Source organism: Falco naumanni, chromosome 23 (genome assembly GCF_017639655.2).
Source record: "Falco naumanni isolate bFalNau1 chromosome 23, bFalNau1.pat, whole genome shotgun sequence".
NCBI classification, from domain to species: domain Eukaryota; kingdom Metazoa; phylum Chordata; class Aves; order Falconiformes; family Falconidae; genus Falco; species Falco naumanni.
The window spans coordinates 122,782-146,014 of record NC_054076.1 but is presented as its reverse complement, the minus strand read 5'-3'; the positions used below and the strand labels follow the sequence as shown (position 1 = coordinate 146,014).

Sequence of the window (23,233 nt, the reverse complement as noted above, 5' to 3'; positions counted from 1 at the left end):
ACTGATGTCAGCGCCGGGCTCAGCAGCTTTATTGTGAGGAGGCAGGCACCAAGCTGTGACGTGGTCTCTGCCATTTCCCAATAAACCAACTTGAAATTAAAAAAAAAAAAAAAAAGAAAAATTATTTAAAAAGAAGAAAATCTGGGGAAAAAAGGGTGGGTTTGTGTGGAGTTTCAAAAGGAAAGCCACAAGAAGGGGAGAGAGAAGGCTGAAGAGCCTGGCAGTGCCCAAGGACCACCACCACACAGCACCTGCAGGGACAGAATTTCAGGGGTGCGCTGAGGCTTAAGAGAGCAGGAGCAGCCTGCGCTGGGCTGGCGAGGCTGTGCTGCTGTGCCCTGTCCCCCGCTCGCTGTGCCCTGTCCCCACGCTCAGCCTGACCCCATGGCAGGGGACCTCGGGGTGCAGCCAGTGTGAGAACACTCGTGGCTGGAAGGGAAGGCTTCTCTCCTTTGCGTATCTTGGAGAAAAAACAGAGGGGATGGCTGTTTGCAGCACAGCAAGCAAGGCGGGGAATAAAGGATCTGCTCCCGGCCACAGCAGGGTCCTTCTTCAGTGACCCCAAACACCTGGCTGGCTTGCAAACTTAATAAAAAATTAGTAAATAATAACCGGGAAAATGAAGCAAGGATAAGCTCTTTTCACTACATCATTGTAAATGCATCGACACCCAGAAATACACAAAAAGATACGTGCCAAGAGCCACCCATCAAAGAGAGGCTTCCTTCCATGCTGGGTCTCACTTTCACACTTCTTGCACTCCAACAAACAAAAAAAAAACCCAAAACAAACCAAAAAAAGTAAAAAAGAAAGAAAAAAAATAATTTCACCAGTTGATGTACAAACAGAGTCTTCCCTTTTCACAGATTTGTGGGTTCTGCCTGCCCCGATGTGGTCGGTGCGGTGCCCTTGGGAACAAACGGTAGTTGTACAAAACAGTATGAAGATTTTCTTACAAACATATGCCTGCAGTGTTTACTGGTTGGGGTTTTGTGTTTGGGGTTTTTTTTAAGTTTCAAAACTAGGTTTTAGGTCACAAATGGCTTGCAACTTTTTTCTACAGTAAATCAGGCATATATTTTTAGTTTTAGGAATGTGTAAGGCATTTTGGTAAGCTGACAGTAAGGTCTAGGTCACAGACTCATCAAGCTGAAGTCCCTTCCTTCAAACTGTCCTCTTCCCCCTGGAGAAGGAAAAGAGAGGTGGGTTACTCAACTGGGTCTCAACCTTATTCTCGTGGCAGCTCAAGCATCAAAGCGTTTCACAGGTGGGCCAGGTCCTGCCTTTTGAGAAGGGAGAACCATGACCACCATCTCCTGTGCTCCCAGAGCTTCCCAAAAGCCACCCAGATGGTTTCTGGCAGCAAGTGCCACCTTGTCTCCGGTTTTCAACCACTGCCTGACACGCGCTTCCCCCTGCCCTCCACCAGCACCAAGAGAGGGATGGCTGTGGCCACCACCAGTACCGTTTCCTGAAGCTGTTCTTTACACTTCGTCATTCTCCCTTTGGCCAGTTGGTCCTGGGTAACCTTCAGTCGCTCCTGTAGTTCGCTTGCTGCCTGGCCCCGGTTCTTTCTTTTTTTTTTCCCTAGTTTTTCCTACATGGGAGTCAAAAGAAGGCATCTGCCTGAGTCTCCCTTGGCCGTCTGGCGACACTCCCCCCTCCAAAACATCTCGGGTCACCTCAGGTCTCCACTGAGCTGCCTCGGTGGCCACAAGCCAGCGATGCGCCACTGCTCCAGCGGCGTGCTCAGAGGCTCTACCTCGGAGGTGTCCTTTAAACACCCCTAAAAAACCCAAATCCAGCCACACCCCGGTGACAACAACAAAGCCACAAGCTCTACCTCCTGCACCAAGGGCTTCAGAGTCAAGAGGGAGCACCCACGTCCTCGTGAGCACCCGCTGGCAGGGGCCACTGGGTTTCCTCTCTCACCTGAGGCTACCACCCAGCACGGTGCACCATCTAGGCTTCCCCCCCACCCTCACACCCGGGGGGAGCAGGTTTGCAGGCGCTTGCCTGACCTGCAGCTGCTCCATCTGCCTCTCCAAGGCTGCCACTTTCATCTTCCAGCTCTTCCTCAGCTGCTTCTCTTGCTGCAGCACCTCTGACTTCTCAGAGAGCTCGTTCATCAGCTTGCCGCACCACTCCTGTAACCTGGCCACCTCAGCGTTTTGCCTGCACCAACAGAAGCAGCGTTATTCCAGCCCGCAGGCCAGTCAAGCATCCCTGGCGTTACCCAGGGGGAACACATCCTCCTGTGGGCCTGATAACAGGGCTTGAAACATCTCAACGGTTGTGTTGGCCTGCTTCTCGGACACGCCTGGTCCTTCAGGGATGGGGTGGAAGGAGCTGACACATCAATTTCAAAAGCTCCGTTTCCATCACAGGAGACATTCCTTTCTCATGAAATAGAAGACGCAAGGATCTGTGTTCCCAGACACAGGAGAAAGCACTCTAAGCAGCTGGAGTCTGCTCTGTAATTAATTGACCACTGTTAATCACCAGCCATTTCAGACTTTCTACAAAAAGGAGCGCCAGATTCTTCCCCCTAGCTCCTGGTTGTTCTGTATGCACCAGGCAGGTCTCGGTTCTCTGCAGCACCGCTCCCATCAAAGAGCCAGCGACATTTCTTCTGAAGTTAGTGAGCACAAGCTCTCCGAAGTGTGGAGAAATGCTGCAGCGCCTTCCGGTCCCCTCTGCCCCCTCCGCTAGCATCAGCACAGGTGACTCCAAAGCAGAGAGGGCTTCCCCTGCCCTTCCACTTGGGAAAAGCATCCTTGTTTCCCCTGCCAGGCCCACAAAAGCCATTTGGCAATCTCTTCCTCACTCCCTCCTCTACCTCCAGCTAGCTGGGGCGTCTGTAGAAGCACCCTCAAGAAAGGGGGTGGCCAATCATGACGGACAGCCACCCCCAGGGCTTGCCAGAGGGCGGCCCCAGGCTCTGCCCCCACCCGAGTCTTACTTGCTCTCCATCTGACTTCTGATCTGGCAGAAGGCATCACTCAGGATGGAGTTCTCCTGCTGCAGGCGAGCCAGCTGCGTGTCGGGGCCATTCTCCAGCTGCTCCTGCAGGGTGCGGATCTAGGGAGAGACCAACAGGGGTTAATGCCGCCGCTGCCAGCCCCTCAGCTCTCCCCTGAGGAGCCCACTCCATGGGCAAGAGGGACTGGCAAGGAAGCCACAGCGAGGTGTCTGCTGATGCTGACAGCCCCTGCGGCTGCTGCATCCCGTGAGGATGCTCCCACATCCCTCTTCTAGCGTGAGCACCACGGCTCAGGAGCACTGCAGGGCTCTCGCCCCTCCCCGAGGCTCTGGTCCCCTCGTCCACCTCGGTCTTCTCCAAAAGACCAGGCAGCTGCCACCGAGGGCCAGCCGGCAGCCAGCAGAGGAAGCTGCAGAGCACCGCGTGGGGCTCACCTTGCCCTGCAGCTGCTGCGTTTCGCTGACATGGTCCTGGTAGCTGGCCTGCATGCGCGCCTGCACCGCTGCCATCTCCTGCTCGCGGGCCAGCAGCTGCTCCTTCAGCTTGCCCTCCACGGCCGTCGCCTTGGCCCGCTCGGCCGCCAGCTCCTTCGAGGAGAGAAGCCACCCGGTCAGTCCTCAGCCTAGGAACTTCCCTGCTTTAAGGGGACTCGAACCAAGTGGCCTCCTAGCTCAGAAGACTTTAAGAAGTGTAACCCTTTCGGCGCTGCCCCCAGGCCCAGCTACACCCTTCCGCACTTCCATTTCCTCCTGCATTAAGCTTTGGGCTCAGTGGCCACTGGATGCCACTGTTGTTCCACATTGGGCCAGCTAAGAGACAGGAGTGACAGCCTGGAATTTTATTCCCCTCCCCGGCCCCAGGATCAATATCATCACATCAAGTTTGCGGCAAAGCAGGAAAACTAAAAAAAGAAAACACCCCCACAAATCCAACACAGACTCCCCCCCCGCCCCCTGCCAAGGCAGGGATGCTCTCTTGGCCGGCTGGGTGATGCCGTGCCGCTGCCCTGGGCTGCCTGCGCAGGCCGGGGTTTAGCACAGCACTCAGTGCACAGGGTGGCTTCGCCCTCTCCTCTCCTGCCTGCAGGCAGATGGACCTGCTGCAGCAGGGTCCTGGCGGCTGCGGGGCAGGAGGTGCTGAGCACGACGCGCCGGGGGTCCCTTCTGACTTCAACACCCAATGAGAGGTGGAGGCAAGGGGCTGAGTCAGGCAAGGGGGCTGTAAATGGCACCATGCTCCTTAAAAAGGGACTGATCAACACCTTCTCAGCTCAGGGGCTCTGCCAAGAGATGAGAAGGGCTTTACTGTCCTCCGTAGAGCAGCAGAAAGCTGCAGTCTCTTACGGGCACGGCTTTAGCCCGCTCCTGCTGCGGCTGCCAACAGGGCAAGTGCCTCCCCGGGCTGGATCAGGCCCAGGAGAGGAGCTCAGGTGGGCATCTCCTCCCCTTTTTGGGGAGAAAACAGCAAATGGATGAAGGGCCCAGAGAACCCCTGGGCTTCACCTCCAAGGGCGGGTAAGACACGGGGAGAGGGAGGCACACGGCGAGCCGTGAGGCGCAGAGCCCGTGCCAGGGGTGCCGGGAGGGCTGCGCGCACTTACCTGACTCAGCTCCTCCACCTTGTTTCTGGCAGCGGCTGCAGCCTCCTGCTTAGTGGCGAGCTGCTTCTCCTTCTCCTCCAGCTGGCGTTTCAGGACAGTGACAGGGTCACCCTTCTGCTTGGCCTGCCGGCACAGGGTGGCACATCAGCGGGGACCACCACCTCCTGCATCACCACGCATCCAACCCCTCCACCCCACACGCACAGGGTCCTGCCCTCTGCTCCAGGGGAAAATTCAGCCCCTGTCTCTAAGGCTGACCCTCGGGGGACAGCCTGCCCGAAAACGGGCTGCCTTCACCCCATCGCACCCCCGGAGGCTTGGCCCAGCCCTGGTGGACACGACGCTGCTGGCAGCCCTACCGCGTGCCAGGTGTCCTGGACGATGCCCGCTTTCTCCGTCAGGATCTCGATGAGCTGCTGGGCCTCCCCCTCACTGAACACCGTGCTGCTGACTGTGGACACAAGCGTCTTGTAGGGCAGGTAGAGGGGCCCATCCGAGTCCGCAGGTGCTGGGGAGGAGAGAGGAGGGGTTGGGAGCGCTCGAGCCATGGGCAGGGCTGAGTAGCATCACCTCAGTTGACTCCAACCCCATAACTGCCATTTCACGCCAGCAACCGCCCAGATGTCCACAGCCAAGTTTGATACCTCTCTAACTGAAAGCAATGTGACGAGCGCTGGGGACGGTGCTCACCACAGACAAGCGTTCCCTGAGCCAGCTGCCACCTCTGCCTGGCTCTGCTACTGCTCCCACCACCCTGCCACCGCCCTCCGTCACACTGAGCGATTCCAGACGGAGCTGGGCACGCTTTGCTCATGCCAGGGAGCAGAGACATGGTGGGCATCAGAAGCTGGACTCCATCGTGACACAGCCTCGCTGGGGGACTGTCGCTCCACGCAGCGGTGCCAGTGATGCAGAGCAGCAAGGTCATCTCCTGCCTTTCACCAGGCAGGTTCCTTCCAGCTCTTTGCTAAGGGAACGAGATGACTCCAGCCCTTCTCCGATCCCTCTGCCGGCTTACCCGACGGGGATATATGCAGAGGAACTTGGCCTTACCTGGCTCGCTCTTCTTGGATGCAGCCGCCTTCTTGACAGGTCCATTATGCTTCTGCTCCTCATGGGCTGGAAGAACATTGCTTTTCTTTATGGTGACAGAGCTGACCACTGGAGCACTTTGGTGTGCCTCGGGGACCTTTCCGTTAGGTTTCTCTTGATTTTTCTTTCCTTTTCCTTTTTTCTCAACAGCTTCCCCTTTCTTCTTTTTCTCTTTTTCCTTCTGCTCAGTCTTCTTAAGCCCTTTGCCTTGCCTGGCCAAGGCTTCCTCAGAAGGACGGAGGACCTTCTCCGCGAAGGTGAACACCAGGAAGATCCCGATGGCCGATACCACCATCAAACCTCCAAAGAGCGCAACCTTCAGCATCTGAGGGTCATAGACATCCATCCTGCCTTATTCTTCTGTGCCTGCAAGACACCAGAACAACAGTTAGTGGGGAAAACAAAGAGGCGCAACGGCCTCTCTGTGAGCAGCGAGTTTCCCATGTCCATCTGTGTTGTGTGGGCAACCTGCTGACACCCCCCACCCCCTCCCAGGTTTGCGCTCCTCCGCTGCGCTGCCTGCGCACGGTGCTCCAGCCACACCGCAGGGGCTGCTTGCACTGGCTGCAGCAAGCTCCAGAAGAACCAAAGAGGGGGAAGAAAAAACCAGGGATGCAATCAGAGACAGCCACGAGCAAAGTGCCCATGCCATGTCCAATGGGACGCTTTTGCACGACCCTGGGCAATACCTGCAGCCCTGCGGCAGTAAGAGAGCCCGTGTCCAGACTGCCTGGTGCAGTTTGGCCAAGACCTGGGCTCTCCCTGGGCCACCTGGCCTTATCTCTGCACCCAGGTGCAGGTGGAAGTGCATCCAGGGTTTCAGCTTTGGAATAAAACACCCCCTGGAAGGGGAAAGCATGCATGGGAGAGCTTTCCCCAGATTTGCAACAGCCCTGGCCGCCTCCCTTTGCCACCCGCACCCTGCGGCACTACTGGCCTCTGCCCAGCCTGGCAGGGAGGACACACAGCGACCACATCCCACTGGGTCACTGCTCCCAGCCTCCAGTCATGAGAACCACCCCAGCAATGATGCTGCAGATGCCACACAGAGAACCAAGACGCTACCATCTCCTCGCAATGCAAACACCAGGAAAAGGCCTAAGTTCAAGCCAAAAAAAAGCAAAAGCATGGTCATTAACCATCTCATCTCCCCAGCAGATGCCCACAGGAAGAAACGAGACTTGCAAAGGGAGCACTGGATGTGGTGCTTCTCTTTCCACCTCTGCTGTTAACTGGCGGGCATCCGTTCCCACCCTCCTCTCCACGCTCAGGTTCTCCACCCATAACACACGGAGCCGCAACGGAGACTGTACTGCCTGCTCTGAGACCTGGCAGGCAGGGTGCAGCCCCACGCGGAGGAAGATGCTGCTGCCTCCACTCTTCTTAATTGCCAACCGAACCCCGTCCCGAGTCTGGAAGCCAGTCTCTTCCCCGCTGTCCCACTCGTGCGTTTCCCCCATGGGCATCACCTCCACGTGGCTCACAACCCCCCCCGATGCTGCAGTCAGGCAGTTCATCTGCGCAGGGGCACTCCCCAGGAGGTGCCAGGCTGCGCTTTCTCGTGATCAATGCATCAAGCCCTCGGCTGTCAGAAGTTCCCATCCCTGCGCTTAACTGTAAACATCATTGAATTTCTTCTTTAAGAGGTTGTGACTGGGGACGGAGGGAGTGGCTGGAAAGGGAGGAGGCAAAAATAAAACTAAGGAGATCAGCATCTTTTCAAAACCTCAGTGCTCACAGGGAGAGACCTCAGAGCCTTTCCCTTTATCACAGCCGACAGCAGCAAACTCACTCACAGCCGAATCTGCACTGGTGCAGCCAGGGGGTGACAGTGCAATGGAAACGTCGTCTCCAGCCCCCAGGGGGGTTGTTGAGGGCTGTTTCAATCAGCAGCCCAGCTCTCCCTGCCCGCCTCGCCAAGCATCCCAGACAAAGCAGCAGAGAGCCGGCAGGCGGGCAGGCTGCCAACGCCAGCTGGAACCAGCCTCCCTCCGGCAGGACCAACTTTCTACACCAGGGCACCGCGCGAGATCCCAGCTGATACTACAGGCATCGCTATCCTGGTCCGTCCCGGTCGTTTGGGATTTCAGCGGCCTCAGCCGGCTCCATTCCAGCACAGCTGGTGCCAGCCCCCTCCCTCCTGACAACGCAGCATCACTTTGGGCTGGTCCCCATCGGGACAGAGGGATTATTCCTAACCTGCAGGGTGAAAAGGGATGGATTTCCTCTTCCTGGCAGGAAACAGAAACGAGGGTCCAGAGAACATGTACCCACGTCCTTCTGCTGGCTTTAGGGCCAGACCAATGTGCCCCGGAGCTGACGGGGGCGGGGCTGAGCGCCCTGCATTCCTCACCTGGCAACCCCAACAATGCGCTGGTACCAACAGAGCTGCTGACCTCACACTGCCACCGTGTCAGACTTAGATCAAAATTCGCCACTCCAGCTTAGGGCAAGGGCATCACTGACTGCTGGCAAATGCTCTCCAGCCCCGTCAGCTGCTCCCGCCACCTCCCAAAGCAGCTGGATGCTGGACTGGCCTTTGGTTTTTGGTTGTGGATGGCTGGGGTTTTTGAGATACTAGTGAGAGATGAGAACTTCACAAGTGAAATGCCCTGTGATGCAGCTCAAACGAGCTCTGGCTAAAACTTACACTGCCTGGCTGAATTTTAGAGGCACTAGAACTGTGCGCAGGACAAGAGCAGGTTTTGCAGTGTCTGTGACACCATAGCTGTACCATACAGAGCAGCACATCTGCACCATACAGGCTAGAAACCATTAGATTCCTTCTAGAGCTGCTGCTGTGGCAGAGGACGTTCAAGCCTGTGTCTGTTGAAAGACACGATCTCAAACACCCTGTGCAACAGTAGTAATTAACAATGCGCTTGATTTAGGGATGTGGTTGTGATTACTCATTTCAAAAGGCATTGCATCTCCACATGGAGAAGCAAAGTTCTGTTCAGCCTGTCAGACACCGTTAACCAAGGAGTAAACATCTTGCTGCAGCATTCAGAGATTCCATGCTCAGTCGGCCTGGCTTGTAGCCAGAGAGCCCTGACCCCCTTCAGTTCCTCCTGCTGCACTGGGCCAAAATCTTGCAGCCTGCCAGACAGACAGGATCGTTGTGCAGCAGTGCCAGCCTTCACACGACAGCTGGCCAGTGGACTGGAACTAGCCAGGGAGGCTGCGCTGCACAGGTGGAAGTTAAAAAAAAAAAAAAGAAATCCTGAAGAAATTCAGCTTTTCTCCACATCAGACAGGCTTGGGTTGGGCTCCCTGATCTCCAAAAAAAGAATCCATTGTTGATCCCTTGGAGCAGCAAAGCCTTTCTGGTCTCTACAGCCCAGATTCTCACTCTGATTCTTTCACCCACCTCTCCAGAGCCAGCGGGAGCTGAGTCAGCCATTGGAGCCTGCCTGCGTGTAGCTTCCTCACCCGCCATACCCAGGGTAGCCCTAGAAAGGAGAGATGCGCTCCTGAGAGAGCCTGCAGTGAAAAGGGGAACAGTCTGAGCACGCATGTAGTGAAAACGTTCTCCCCGGTATTTCTACATTGCTACTTGGCGTGTAGCCAGATGTCTGCTCTGACACACGTCAGAGAAAACCATCCAAATGCCTAAGCCAAGGCAGGGCTTACCTGCTTGGTGACCCGATTGCCTCTTCTACTGTTACTACCAAGTACATTTCATTGATTACTAGCATGCTGGAATACCGCATTATTGAGTGTTTTGCCTCTTTTTTTAGGCATAAAGCATGAATGCCAAGCAAATGGGCCAGAGGACCTGACCCGAGCTTGCACTGCTGAGAAGCCAGGAGGCTCCCTGGTCGTAGCTTTTGAAGCAAGTCCCGTGTAAATGTCATGCAGTGCCACAACTCTACAGGCATTCCATGTTTTAATAGATCAGTTATGTAAAGCAACCATTCTAGGCAAGGGTTTCACTAACTGCAGGGAAGCTGTCTGGTAGAATAAAGTCCATTTTGGAGATGTAGCTCGTACGTACAAATGACCCTCAACAAATCAAATCTAAGGATTTCTCTTGGTTTATTAATATTTGCATTGGTTGTCCAGCAGCCCAGTACTGTCCCCAATGGATTAACGCTAAAGGTCTCCAAAAATGTTGGTCCAACGCTGCAAAGTGTCAATGTATCATGGGGTGAAAGGGGGGTGGGGGTGTGAGAACAAACTGGTGCCTGTTCTAATTTTCTGAGTTGTAAAAAGCAAAATTCAGTCAGTCTTTTTGAGGCTGCTGGTCAAATGGCCAAACTCAGAAACAGTTTCCCCTGTAACCACTTAATACAAAACTGAAAACCTGTAGTGAAAGTTAGGCTAAAACAACCTGTTGGCACAAAAACTGGGTTAAATTCTTAGCGCTAGCAGTTGCAGAGCAGTACTAATAAAGGCTAATCCTGAAGTGAAACAGACATAAAATAGACACATTTTTTCTGGAGAAATAGTCCTAATCCACTCTTGTAAACTCACGCTGCGGTAATAATATTTAAAGGTTCACTTGTTCTAGAGGTTCAATGTTCTTGTTATGAAGTGCCTTGAGTTCTCCTTCAGCCTGAGGGATTCTATCAACTACTTTTCTGTTGACATAGTTTCATTTAGAACTACCTTCGTTTCTCTAACACACACTTACTAGCGGGTCAGATGCTTCTGAGGCTTCTACAAATGCAGATACTTCTATCAGAGCGCTCCAGCTCTATGGGTAGTACAGTGAAAAGAAACCTCATCTCAAAAAGTGGTATTCTCAGCCCCAGTTTCTCAGCAGTGCACAAGAGGAAAAACACCCCTCAAAATTTAAGCAAACCAACGGAAAACAAATCAGTGTAACAGCAAGCATCCGACATAGTGACAGGGATTTTACCCCACCATAAGAAGACTGTATCCAACTTTACTTCAGACTGTAATACAGCCTTCACCTACAGGACTCTCCCTTCAGCGTTATTCACTGACTGCCAAATGTGCAATACAGCTTACTGAATCAGACTGTAATCCAAAATATTTGGGTTTACATACCCGCACACCATAATATTCAATGCCATCCTTCATGTCTTCTTTTTCAGCTGATGATGACATTTGAAGGGTAGATCCTGAGTTCTCACCTGCAGTGAAAAACCACACATTTTTATAACCAGCATGACTTAATACTACTTACTTACACCTAGAGTGCATCTTGAATCATCCTACTTGTGACAAAAATCTTAACACAAAATAAAACATCCCCTCAAATTTGTGCACTCCTAGAGAGAAAATTATCATAATGCAGATTTAAGGTGCATCTGGGTGAATTCCTTTCTTCCAGGGCATTATACCTTTTAATGTATAAGGGAAATGTGCTGGAAATCACTACATATGGTCACAAATAGGCCATTCCTGTTTCTTAAACATGCACAACCTCTCTCTCTCTCATACGTAGATATACACCTCTGTATCTCTGACACACCGTGCGCCACACAGTATTCCTCCAGCAATTTCAGTTTCCCTATGTGTTGTGCACAGAAAATCATGAACAACAAAGTCACAGGCTTGAAATCTTGAAGACCCCAGCTTTATTCCTTGCACGACACAAATATGTCTCTAGACATGGATCTAGACGGAGTATTTCAGTCAAACTGCTGCCCTGACAACACATGCCTGACCAGAAGACCCACTGACGTTGCTGGAAAACTGAATTTTACTTCCAGACATTGCGATACAGATCCTGTAGAAGAGATCTTGTAGAAAAGAAAAAAAAATCACTATGAAAAGTTATATAAATGTATTACTGACATGGAACATGAAAAACAGAGCACAAGTGCTATCGGCTGCTCTCCAGAAGTTACACCCTGGGTTTCTTCTTCCTTCCCTGTCGGTACTTCAGTTGCTGCTCACAGACCGAAGTGACGCTGACACAACATGGCACATCCCAGGGTGACAGCGGGTGGGTTACATGAGAGCGGCTGCCATTGCTTCCCCGCTCCCCCAGCACCCAGCAGTTCTTACAGCGCGCAACAGGCGAGCAAAACCCGTTTCAGGCCGGGCTGGGAAGGCGAGGGGCAGGGAGAGGTCACTCACGGACTGACACAAACTCCCACACAGCCCCAGCCCCAGCCCCAGCCCAGCCTTCCCAGCCCTGGCACTTTGCGTTCAGGGGGGCAACTCTCACGGGAACCGGGGGGCTGGTGTCACGTGGCCTCACACAGGGACCATCTGCTTCTGACATGACAAACGGGCTCTTCCCCATCAGGCTCTCCTCTGCCTCCTGACCCTTGCCCACAGGTTCACAGACAAACCACAGCCACCCCACTCGGGCTAAGGATCCTCTCACTAGGAAGCCCACCCGGGAGGAGGTGGCACACAGGCTTGGGCTCCCAAGCTCCCGGGAGCACAGATAATGCAGATTGTAAACCTGACATCTGGTCGTCTTCAGCTCACCTAGCTTTTTGTGCATCTTCACACCTCCTCCCAACTCACTTCACATGCCATTTGTCTGACAGCAGAGGAGCAGGTAATCCTGACACTTAATTTCCACCAGTTCAAAGGGAAGCAGCTGGTGTTAAAACCCTCTTTATTCCAGGAGTCCTAGCCTTGCAGCTGAAAAGTGCTTATATGTATAATTTATAACGATGGGTGTCTTGAACATAGAATGATTGCTTGCCACGTTTTTCTAGCCTTGGTATCTCTGGCAAAATACACGTGCAAATCTTACTGCACAAAGTACCAAGTGCCTCGGCATTTCTAGAGGCCACATTCCTCCTCAGGGCTGGGAAGGGAGAATCACTGCCCTATTTCCCTGCCTGCTGCTTCCAGATGAGGTGCGACACTTCACAGCAGTGCTGGGGGAAAGCTGGACGGCGTCATGCAAACCTAAATATTCCGCCTGGCTCCAGAAGGCTGCGGGTCTCCCTAGGCTCTTTTACACACGCTCCATCGCTGCTATCGCTTCAGCAGCGGTTTTACCTCCCAACAGAGACTTCCTTAAAAACATATTCTGACTTTCCTGAACAGTGGATTGTATCTCACAGTTTCATTGATTTGGACAGCAGGATCCTGCAGTTTCCCTTGAAGCTAACGAACACTGCGTGCTTTCAAAACCAAGCACATTCAGCACCTCCATCATAACTCTGAACCAGAGCTACTGCCTAAACAACTACGTCTTGCACACGCTGCCCGTGCCAACCCTGGCTAGCCCAGCCCTGTTTTACCCATTCATCCAGGCACTTGCATCAGTGCCTCTGACTTGGTGAATTTACACATGAGAAACCAGGCATTTCTGACCAACACCCATGCTCTTTAACTGCACCGGTTATTTTTAAATTAATGACACGTTACTAATTAAAGTAACCAAGACTAGTCAGAACTACAGCTTGGTTGTAGTCAAAATCACATGCGTCGCAGATTTTCCCTGAATTTCTTCACAGCATCGCCTACGATTGCTGTTGTCAAACACATGGCTGCTTCTTTCTTTACCTGCAGAAAGCTTGAACAACACGTACAATATTGTACAACATACAGCTCCATCTGACAGTCAGACCACAATGACCTTCCTGCAGTGCAGGCGGGCTGCGTATCTCCAGAAGCACCCACAGCCCCAGCCTGCACTGCTTTAGAGACAGCAAAGATCCGCGCTGATGAGAAACGCTCTCATGCACATGGCATTTCACCTTGTCCACGGATTTGAAACACGGGTTGCTTCGCAACATTTAATTGTATGGTTTTGTTCCAAGGCAAAACAGACTGTCCAACAAGTTTTGACTTACACTAAAAACCATAAATATTCACCTTCCGTATGAACGGATACATGCCAGGATATGTACTGCTGATGAATTTTTTCGCATGTTGCTGGGGAGCAATACCTGCACGTGTTCATCTTTTTGTCCATCTCTACTGGGATTCCTTCTAGCTGGGTACGTTGCATCTCAGGGTTGTATGGAGGGGATTACCTCCAAGCAGCAGGACAGACCACCCCTGTCGCTCCTAAACTGCCTCTGCTGAGCATCTCAGTGCCTCCCACAGTGGTGGCTCGCTCAGGAAGAGGTGGCCTGTGATGGCTCCTCTCCAGTGCACACGCCCACAGGACCACCGAGCAAAGGACTATCCCACACCATCCTTCCCCTCTTTGAGAAAGAAAGCACGTACCTATCTATGGCTAATCTCCCTTCTGAAGCAGTACAGCTCAGCTGAGACCTCAGACTGCTTTTCTGCAGCACCTGGGACTCTTACCAAAACTGTCTCCATGGACTCTACCCGGACTCAGTTTTGTGCAGAGGAGGTATTTACTGCCGCATGCGCAAGAGCAACGGCAAGGGCAGGCAGTGCAGCGATCTCCTGTTACCGAACGTGCTGCTCTGGGACTCCCAAACAGGCGGTCAGTTATATCCCTGGCAAAGTTCTCCAGCAAAGCCACCCCTGATCTGTACCCACCTCAGCTGTACAAACACGGTGTAAACAGACGCGCAGCGGCTCTTTACCTCCAGCACTGTATGTCCCTTTCCTCCCCATGTCACCACCACCTGCAAAAGCGCCCATGGAAATGAGCAAACCCCACCCGCCAGAAAGAGGCAGGGCTTTCAAAGGAAAGGAGGGTATTCAATGGAAGCTGCAGGTGTGCCCTGCCTGAAGAAGGCACCACTGGCAACCCCTCCTCTGTGAGAGCTGGGGAGATGCAGAGGGGGAGGAAGGCAGGTGTCGGGGAGTAACTAGAAGCCCTGGTTTGCTACTGCTGCAGTAGCCCTGGCTGTGGGGACAACAGAGCTCTCCATGAAATGACGATCAACCAAAACATTTCAGAGGGGCACAGCAGGGAGCACAAGCTGCTGGGCGTCAGCAAAGGGCTGTGCTCAGCTTTTCTGTGGCACGTTGTCATAGGCAAGGTGAACGCGAAGCACAGGGAGGATCTGCAGTTCTACCTGCCTGGCAGGGGTTTGGCCTGAGCTCCCCCTTTGCAAACCAAGTCACCCTCCCACCACACCGCACAATCTCTGCTTAATGTACGTCCCAGCAACTGGGGTACCACATGCAGAGAAATCTGAGAGGTCCCCCCTGGTCACAGCTCTAGTCATCAGTGGTTCCAACAACTTCTGATGCTCAGGGTGTCCCCTGAGCCAGTGGTCCTCCCTCCAGGCGCCCCTCCTCCTCTCCATTTGCCCTGGAGTAGACAACTCAACATCACACCCATTCTGGGAGATTTAAGCCCCAAAGAGCTCAGAACTGGCTGAAGCCAGCACAAAAGCCGATCTTCTCTCTGAGAGTTGCAGTGTCCTTACGCCCTCCCTGTCCTTCCCATCGAGATCAGGAACCAAACAGGGAAAGCGGTGCACGCAGATACACAGAGAAGACTGAAAGGGACACACTGGCTCCTCCTCTAACTCCTTTATTGTCTCAAAGGTGTTTTCATTCTGTTGGAGGAAAAAGAGAGAAATATGTAGAGTCCCCAGGTTTACCCCTGGTAAGCACTTTCACATGTTCATTTAGTAAAGCACATTAGATTGATTCCTCAGATATATATATTGGGGGGGGGAATTATAATGAACCCATTCAGTTTTTAAATCAGGCTTAGGAGCCATGACTCACTGGCTACGAATACATGTACACACACGTGTGTACAGGACAGCACAGAATACTCTATTTGCTCATATGGGTCTAAAAAAGACATTTTTTTTTCCTATCATTTTTTGTTCTGTCTGTGCGTCATTTATGGCTGGACTGCATGGACAAGATGGTTTTCTTAATTCTGTGAAAACACTTGCATCTATTGATGCCTGCACCTCTAAACATAGTGATATGGTCATACAGCCAAATTTGCAAAGCGGATTACTGTTCTTACACCATTCTGGGCATAGCGGACATACCCACAGAAACACCCCTAATGGCCTAATGGTCATGCCTATTTACACATTCATTTCTGCTATTTCATCCTCTGTAAAGAACAAGTGCTCCTTTCCTCCACCTGTCTCAGAACAAATCTGAATACTGAAGGAATTAAAACAGATGAGTCGGCCAAAGGAAAATGTAAACATACTTACTTTAACAGTGCCAAGGTGTTATTACTAAAATGCAAGCACTTTGACAGCAGGTATCTTATGAGTGCTGTGCAAAGTGACACAGAAAGCCTCAAGAAACATCTACTAGAGTTTGGGTTAATACACTAAATCCCAGCACAATGGTTCAAGGGTAAGGGCACTTTAAAACAGAATGTGTCCTGAATCATGTTAGGAAGAAGACAAAGAACATATCCTGCTGGGAAGATCATTAATGATTAGGAAAACTCCATCAGGCTACTATAAATTGGTCCCAGGTTATATCTCCCAAGGCCAAGAATCTTTCAAAGGACACCACAAAAAAATAACATTTAAGACAAAAGGCAGTGTAGGAGCAAATGGAATTAAAAGGAGTCCTAGAAAGTAAATCTTTCAGTAATAAGCAAGCAAGGCTAATAACAATCTAGGGCATAGAAAAGATTAGCTCAGCACCAGGATGCACAACAGATAGGAGAGCAAATTAGTTCTGTCTTACCAAAATGTAAATGGAGGGGGGGGGGGGGGGGAGGGGAATTCAGTACTTAGTGTTTCTCTTTATTTTTCCTGCATCTAATTTTTAACTGTTAAGAGAAATAACACAAAAGCTTTATTTTTGCTAATGCCAGGCAACCAGAATCTGGAACTTAAATTAATCCTTTACACACTGCCATCTGGGGATCATTTCTACCAGATCCAACAAGGATACAAGGGATAGGACAAGAGGAAATGGCCTCAGGTTGCCCCAGGGAGGTTTAGATTGGACATTAGGAAAAATTCTTCACTGAAAGGGTTGTCAAGGACTGGAACCAGCTGCCCAGGGAAGTTTCAGGGTGGCCTCACCATCCCTGGAGGCATTTCAAAGATGTGTAGATGTGGTGCTCAGGGACACAGTTTAGTGATGGACTTGGCAGTGTCAGGTTAATGGCTGGACTCAATGATCTTAAAGGACTTTTCCAACCTAAATGATTCTATGATTCTATGCTGTTCAAAACGACCTACAGTCTTCCTCCAAAAAAGAGGGGGTATACTGCTGTTCCAGTTGTACTGGTTATCGGGTAATCCAGCCTCACAGCACTCTTTAAATTAAAGTTTACAAGCACCGAGATATTCCCCAGTGACTGCACTTTAGCTAGTTTGATGTTAAGCTATACATTTTTCTTAACGTGATTAGCAGCGTATCTCAAGCTATGTTTGAACGTATTCTTAGGTGAATGGGAGATACTATCAGCTTTTCATTAGACAGAACATATGAATATTTTAAAAAGCCAAACTAACAGAATACACAGCACAAGCATGTGTTTCTGCCAAGATATTTTCTATTAAGCAAATCAAAGGCATATGTTCGTTCTCTCCCTCTTCTGTCCATACTTAAAATCCAGGCAAATTTGCAGAAGAACAGCGCAAAGAGCAAGGTGTTAGAACTTACAGAGAAGTCCCACAACTGCTCTCGCACACGCAAAGCTACGTGCTTACCTTTGCACTCCCATTTGTTACACAGCACACTTTGGTGCCTGGGAATTTGACTGATTTAGATTCGCCCTGACAGAAGGAAACCTTTTTTTTTTAACCGTTTGACCTTGTTTCACTTCTAACTGGAAGATCAGTCCTGCCAGGAAGGAGAGGTGAAACCTCACGACAGCTAGAGGGTGAATAATCTCTCTTCAAACTCTCAAACTCTGCGTATGAAGTTTCCTTTACAATTTGTACTCCACCGGGCTATTAAAGATGTACGAAAAGCACAGCAAGAAATCAAGCCGCCCGTCAGTACAGAAGGTGCCAGCAGCTCCTCCTCGTTTCGCGAAAATCCAGCCCTCACACTGAGGCTGCGGGACCAAACCCTGTGCAGCTGGAAGCGGCAGCGAGCCCTGGCCCCGGGGAAGGGCAGCTCAGCACCCTGCAAGGACGAGGCGCATCGCTCCGCTCCCCGCCACCCCGGGATGCCACACAGCCCCGACGCCGGGCAGCGGCGGCAGCACGGGCTCGCTGACGGTAACGGCGACCCTCCTGCCTCCCCCGAACGCGTAACGAGAGGCGAAAGCACCGTCCGGGCCGGCGGGCAAAGCACCTGGAGCCGCATCTCCCACCCCGGCAGGCCCGCCACCCGCCGCGCCGCCACCCCCCTCGCACCCAGACGGGGGGCCGAGCCCCGGGAAGGGACATGTCGCACCGGGACGTCGCGCAGCCCCTCCGAGCGCCGAGCCCGGCCGGGGCTGGCAGCGACCGTCTCCTCGGGACCTGATGCTGCCGTCGAACCGCCGGATCCCATCGCCCGCCGTGCAACGGATCGAGCACCCGCACGGCCGAGGGACCAGGCACGCGTCTCTGCGGGGATGGGAGCTGGGGGGCAAACCCACAAAGCTAGCACAGCTCTTCGCGACACGAAAATACTTTATACACCTGGAAAAACCGTTTACGATGACCTTTAGTCACACTTAATCCTCACTGGGTCTTACGAGCCTCGTCCCCATTTAAAGGCACAGCGGTCTTTAGCTTTCACTCAAGTGTTCATGCACGGTTCAAGTCATTTCTGTTTGGTCTCATTAACCAACTGGTTCTCCTTGAGCTTACCTTATGCCCCAGCTTGACCCATGGCGTCTGTTCCCCCTCCCGAGGCCGTGTGCTGCCAAGCGCCTGCAACACGCTCTGTCCTCCGGACCCTCTCCCGTGCTTCGCTGCAGACACATCTTTTCTCTACGTCGCCACTTAAGGCGCAGAGCTGCCTTCTGCTGACCACCGATGTGCAAGCCGTCGGTCCGCAGCGCCTCCCGGGGCGCCGGGGGCTGCCTGCGGCGCGGCGCGGCGCGGGGCCGGGGGCGGCTCTGCGGGGGCTGCCTGCGGCTGAGGCGGAGCCGCGAGTGCGGAGCCGCAGCGCAGCCCCCGGGCTCGCCCCCTGCGGAGGGCTGCCCGCTCCCTTCCCTGCGCGCTCCCCGGCGCTCGCCGCCTCGCTCCGGCCTCTCCCGGAAAAGGGGTCCGGTCTCCGGCTGGCAGACGCCTGCCCCGAGCCGGGCACGGCCAGCGCCGCCGTCGCCGAACCTCGGCAGCGACAGCCCCGACCGCGCGGGGGGGCGGGAGGCGGCGGCCGGGTTCCAGCCGCCGGCTGTCCCCGAGGGAGGGGCGGGCGGGGTCGCTCCAGCCCGCGGCACCGCCTGCCGGACCGCCCGCCGGCCGGGAGGGGTGTCCCCCCCGCCCCGGGTGGCCCCCCCCCCCCCGAGCCGCCCCCCTCTCGCAGCCCGGGCTGCTGCCGAGCTCCTCTGCCGAGAGCCCGAGGGAGATCGCTGCCCCCCGGGCCCCGGTGCCCCCCCGGGGCTGGAAAAGCGCAGCCCCCTGCAGCGTGCTTACAGGCACCGGGGGCTGGGGGCTGCCTCTGCCTGCCTGTGCGGGTATGCACACCGCATAACCGAGCGCTGACCCGAACTGCATGCACACGTGTGTGCGGTGGGCATGCCCGCTCGGCACGCGTGTGCCCACTGGAACACACTTCCTTGGCCGCAGCCGGGGCGGGGGCTGCAGCAGCCTCCCCTCTCTCCTGGGCTGGTACTGTAATAAGTAACTCAAGGTAATTTGCTGATCGACCAAGGCAAGCAAGAGGAACGAACCCGTTGTGGTGGTCTTAAGAACTTCCTGTTTAACAAGAAGAGACATGTCCACAATGTGATCTTGCTACACCAAACATGGGAACGTCCTGTCTGGCAAGAAACCACCACAACAGAAGCAGCAGAGGGGCTACTGAGGGTGTCAGAAGCGACCTCGGGGAAGAGAAAAAGAGCTGCTCAGCTTGCTTGAATTTGCGCGCCGTTGGTGGAGCAGGAGACTCCCCGGCCGCCCAGCGCTGTTTTGCTTACTTGTCGCTTGCTTTAATAAATCACATTTTCTAACTGGCCAGTCTCTGGCATTTCATTGGACAGCTAAACTCTAACAATTTTGGTGCCGTGACTCGGATAAAGGCAATCTGCCCTGAGGTCCGTGGCAGGGGAGGCGCCCCGCTGGATAAGCGGCCCTTGTCGGGGTGCTTCTACGCCAAATCCTTTACCGACGAACCTCAAATGTGACAGTGAGCAAATAAAACCGGTTACCCCGTAATCTTTGTGCACGAAGCCCGAATGAAGACGCAGGACGCGTGAGTATAGGCTGGTGAACCGTTCGGTTGGGGTTGGGTATCCTGAAGCGTGCTTGTGTGAGACGCCCAGGGAGGGCGAAGTGAGTGCGGACCCTCAGCAGTGAGCTTTCCAGACCCCGCGAGGGGCTGCGCCACGAACCAGGGGAAGCGAGTGCGTGAGTGAAAGAAGGCGCCTCGGAAGACGGGACAGAGGAAAAGCAAAGCCCTGTGATCCCATGGGTGGTTCTGGGGTCCAGATTAGGCTCCCACAGATACCACCGGAGAGTCCGCTAGGACTAACGATAAAATTTTGGGATGCGTACCCTTCTAGGCAGGGTAAGAGTAAAGTAAGATTGATACACTACTGTATGGAAGTTTGGGGTGGGAAACAAATTAGGGGTGACCACCTCTACTGACCGGTCTTCGGGGCATCTGAAGACTGGATATGCCAGGCTTTGAATATGTATGTGAATTCAAAAGACCCCTTTTGCCTGGAGGAAAGTGAGTATGCTTCCTTATGGGTAGGGTCTGAAACTAGGGCCCTCGTGTTCCCGTTAAAAGAAAACAAGGGGGGGAAAAAGAAGAAGAATAGAAGTGAGGATGAGATCCCTACCTCTCCCCCTCCGTATACACCTCCACCGCCCTCCTCCCCCCCAGCTCTTACCACCTCCCTCACTCCCCTCCCGCTGCTATCTAGACCCTGTGAAAGTGTTAAAGTATTGGGGTGAGTTTGTACAAAGCCCCGTATCCCCTCGAAGGTGCGGCTGAGTCACGCTGGATGCATGGCAGGGTGTTTGCTGTTTGCCTGCGAAGGCTGATATGTAATAACACAGACTTAAAGCAACAAGGAGCAGATGTGCATTCAGGGTAAGAAAGAGTTAAAACAGAAGTGCTGCTGCAGAGGCAGGCTTGTGTAACCTGCAGAGCAGGAAGAGCATCTCCTGCCCCGAATCCTCCTGATGGTGGGGAGGAGGGGGCTGCTGTTGCTGACGATTGAGCAGAAGGACCTGACAATGTCACCCCGATTGCTGCAGCATTTGCAGCACAACAGGACCGGTAACGGCCCCTCTAGGGCAGGCAGCGGGTCTGAGGAGAGTAAAGGTGAATCTCTGATGGGGAAATTTAGATGTTTGAAAGTCAGTTGTGAATAGGACTGGATAAAGGTTCGAGTTGATTTTTACTAAGGTAATCGTGATGTAGAAAAGTTGGTGAATACAAAACCAACTTATTTGGTGTTAAACTTCAGTGAAAAGAATTTGTTACAGTTGTGGGAGCTGCTGGCCACCAGGAAAATATCCTGAAACCTTTAAAGTACAAACTAAGAAAACAAATAAGAATGCCAAATTCACCAAAATCTTTGTTGGGAAGAGATTTATTAGAACATCTAGACGTTTAAAGAAGGGGAAATGAAACCAAAAGTTAAAAATGATCAATTAACTAAGATGTTGAGCTTATCTTTAATTCAACAGAAAAGTGGAAGAGAGGACCTCCCTGAAGTAAAAGAAATCTTTAACCAGGTATATCTGAAAGTAAATTCCAAGTAAAGGGAAAAATGCTTTCCCTGTTACAGTAAAAATGATAAACAGAAGGCCTGCCTAGTTCAGGTAAAACAATATCCCTTGGTCAGCAAGGCTGTGGGGAATATTGCATAAAAACTAAAATAAAATACACTCTGTAGTAGTTCTACTAATGTAAATCTGTGTTTTACCATGACTGTGACTTGTTATGGGATGCGCAGATGAAACTCTGCATTGACAACAAAGTACAAGGAATAAGGTTGGTCAAGTGCCTCCTACCACAATCAAGGGCAAGACTGGGTTGGCCTCTGTGTTTGCCACCAAGAAGGATCTTGAGCTCTGCTGCTGGCTGCAACCCAGTAGGCGTTGAGCGGTGGGGACATATGCCATGCCAGACCTTGATGTGAGGAATGGCCCCCTCTGTTATAAGAGGGTCGTCCAGGAAGGAAGAACATAAGAGGGCCCATTAAGGCACTGATTTGGAAATTGGAAACCGCCTGGCCGACCATGAAGCCATACAAGTAGCAGAAGAGGTAGGAAAGAAGGAATTATCCTTAATACCAGATAATGATGTGAATAAGCTGTAAATAATATGGTCAAGTTTGTATTCATAAACAATATTCATTTTAATGCATAAATAAGCTTGTAATTGTATAGCGACAAAGGAGTTAAAATGTCTGAAAGATCATATAGACTGTTCTGACAAGGAAGTTGCAAATCTCTGCAAGGAGAGCTGTCCTCCTTATCTGCAAAGCAAGCTGCCCTACCAAGGAGATAACGGGACAGCTGGATGTCCCTGAGTAAAACTACAAGGGGTATTGTAAAAACCCTGGGAAAGATTTCTACAAGTCTGCCAACTCATCACTTTTGAAACACAGCAAAGCATATGCTTCAAAGTGATGTAGTGTGAATGAACTTCAGAATAGAATTAAAGAATAAACATTATGTTTGTTAGCCACTGTAACAATTGTAGATATCATGTACCGCCACATGTTACTCATCTACCTGTGGTGTCTGTTCTGTTATCCTTTGTTAGACATCCGCCTATCTGCTGAGCTTCTGTGTTAAAACTTTAGCGGAACACTTCAGCAGGAGAGGACAGATAAGGGTAAAAGAAATAATTAAGCAAGAAAAGCAGATGGCCAGCAAGGGCATAAATTACCTCAGACTGATAAGAACACTGCAAATGTGCAAGACCATCACATAATGAGCAAAAGGTGAAAAGTACACCATGAGGAAGACCTACAGCCTTCCTCCCATAGACCACTGCCCACATTCTAAAGACCCCGGCCCACAATTTTTGGAAGAATCTGCGCAAGCGTGAAAGACTGATAAGCTAATTAGCATACGAAGCGAGGGTAGGCGGGTTCAGGTAATGAATATGTATAGGCGTTAATGGAATATTCATTGTTTCATTATATAAATATAAGATGGTCTGCCCCTCTGGGTGTGTACGATTGGTGGAAGGATCCCCCGTACGCCCGGCGCCGACAATAAAGAATACTTAATCACTAAGAAATTCTGAAGACGTTCTTTGAAACAATCTGGCACCCCAGATGGGACGGCTCTCTGCCTGACCGTAGGACCCGCTGGGAAGTGGACTCCCTTGGGTACCCCCGGGATTTTCCCGGAGGGACTCCTCAACTCATCGGATCACTGCGGAGGCAGACAAGAATCCCATCTCCTGTAAGTGATAGTATTCTTTATTGCTGTATTCTGATATTACCGGTAATCGCGGGTTACCCGTAAGACGAGTAAATTGATTTCCGCAGGGTAACATCTGGGTATGCTTGGGAACTAGTTTCTCAGGTATACATCTGGGTATGCTTGGGAACTAGTTTCTCAGGTATACATCTGGGTATGCTTGGGAACTAGTTTCTCAGGTATACATCTGGGTATGCTTGGGAACTAGTTTCTCAGGTATACGTCTGGGTATGCTTGGGAACT

The 23,233-nt window shown here is 52.1% G+C and overlaps 1 protein-coding gene and 1 long non-coding RNA gene across 2 annotated transcripts; both read right to left on the bottom strand.

The window, feature by feature from the left end:
* Nucleotides 1-941: 941 nt before the first annotated feature.
* LOC121080227 (ribosome-binding protein 1-like) lies at nucleotides 942-5,793 on the bottom strand (the record flags this gene model as incomplete). The annotated part of the gene is made up of 8 exons (XM_040578082.1): nucleotides 942-1,183; nucleotides 1,466-1,597; nucleotides 2,022-2,175; nucleotides 2,963-3,081; nucleotides 3,418-3,570; nucleotides 4,584-4,706; nucleotides 4,943-5,091; nucleotides 5,637-5,793. Coding segments are annotated over 8 exons (1,026 nt in total), but the record flags the coding sequence as incomplete, so codon positions are not given.
* A 101-nt stretch (nucleotides 5,794-5,894) lies between these two features.
* LOC121080236 lies at nucleotides 5,895-10,394 on the bottom strand. Its single transcript, XR_005825307.1, has 3 exons — nucleotides 10,312-10,394; nucleotides 9,046-9,158; nucleotides 5,895-6,041 (listed from the first exon to the last, which is right to left on the bottom strand). It is a non-coding gene; the product is annotated as an uncharacterized LOC121080236 (long non-coding RNA).
* Nucleotides 10,395-23,233: the final 12,839 nt, after the last annotated feature.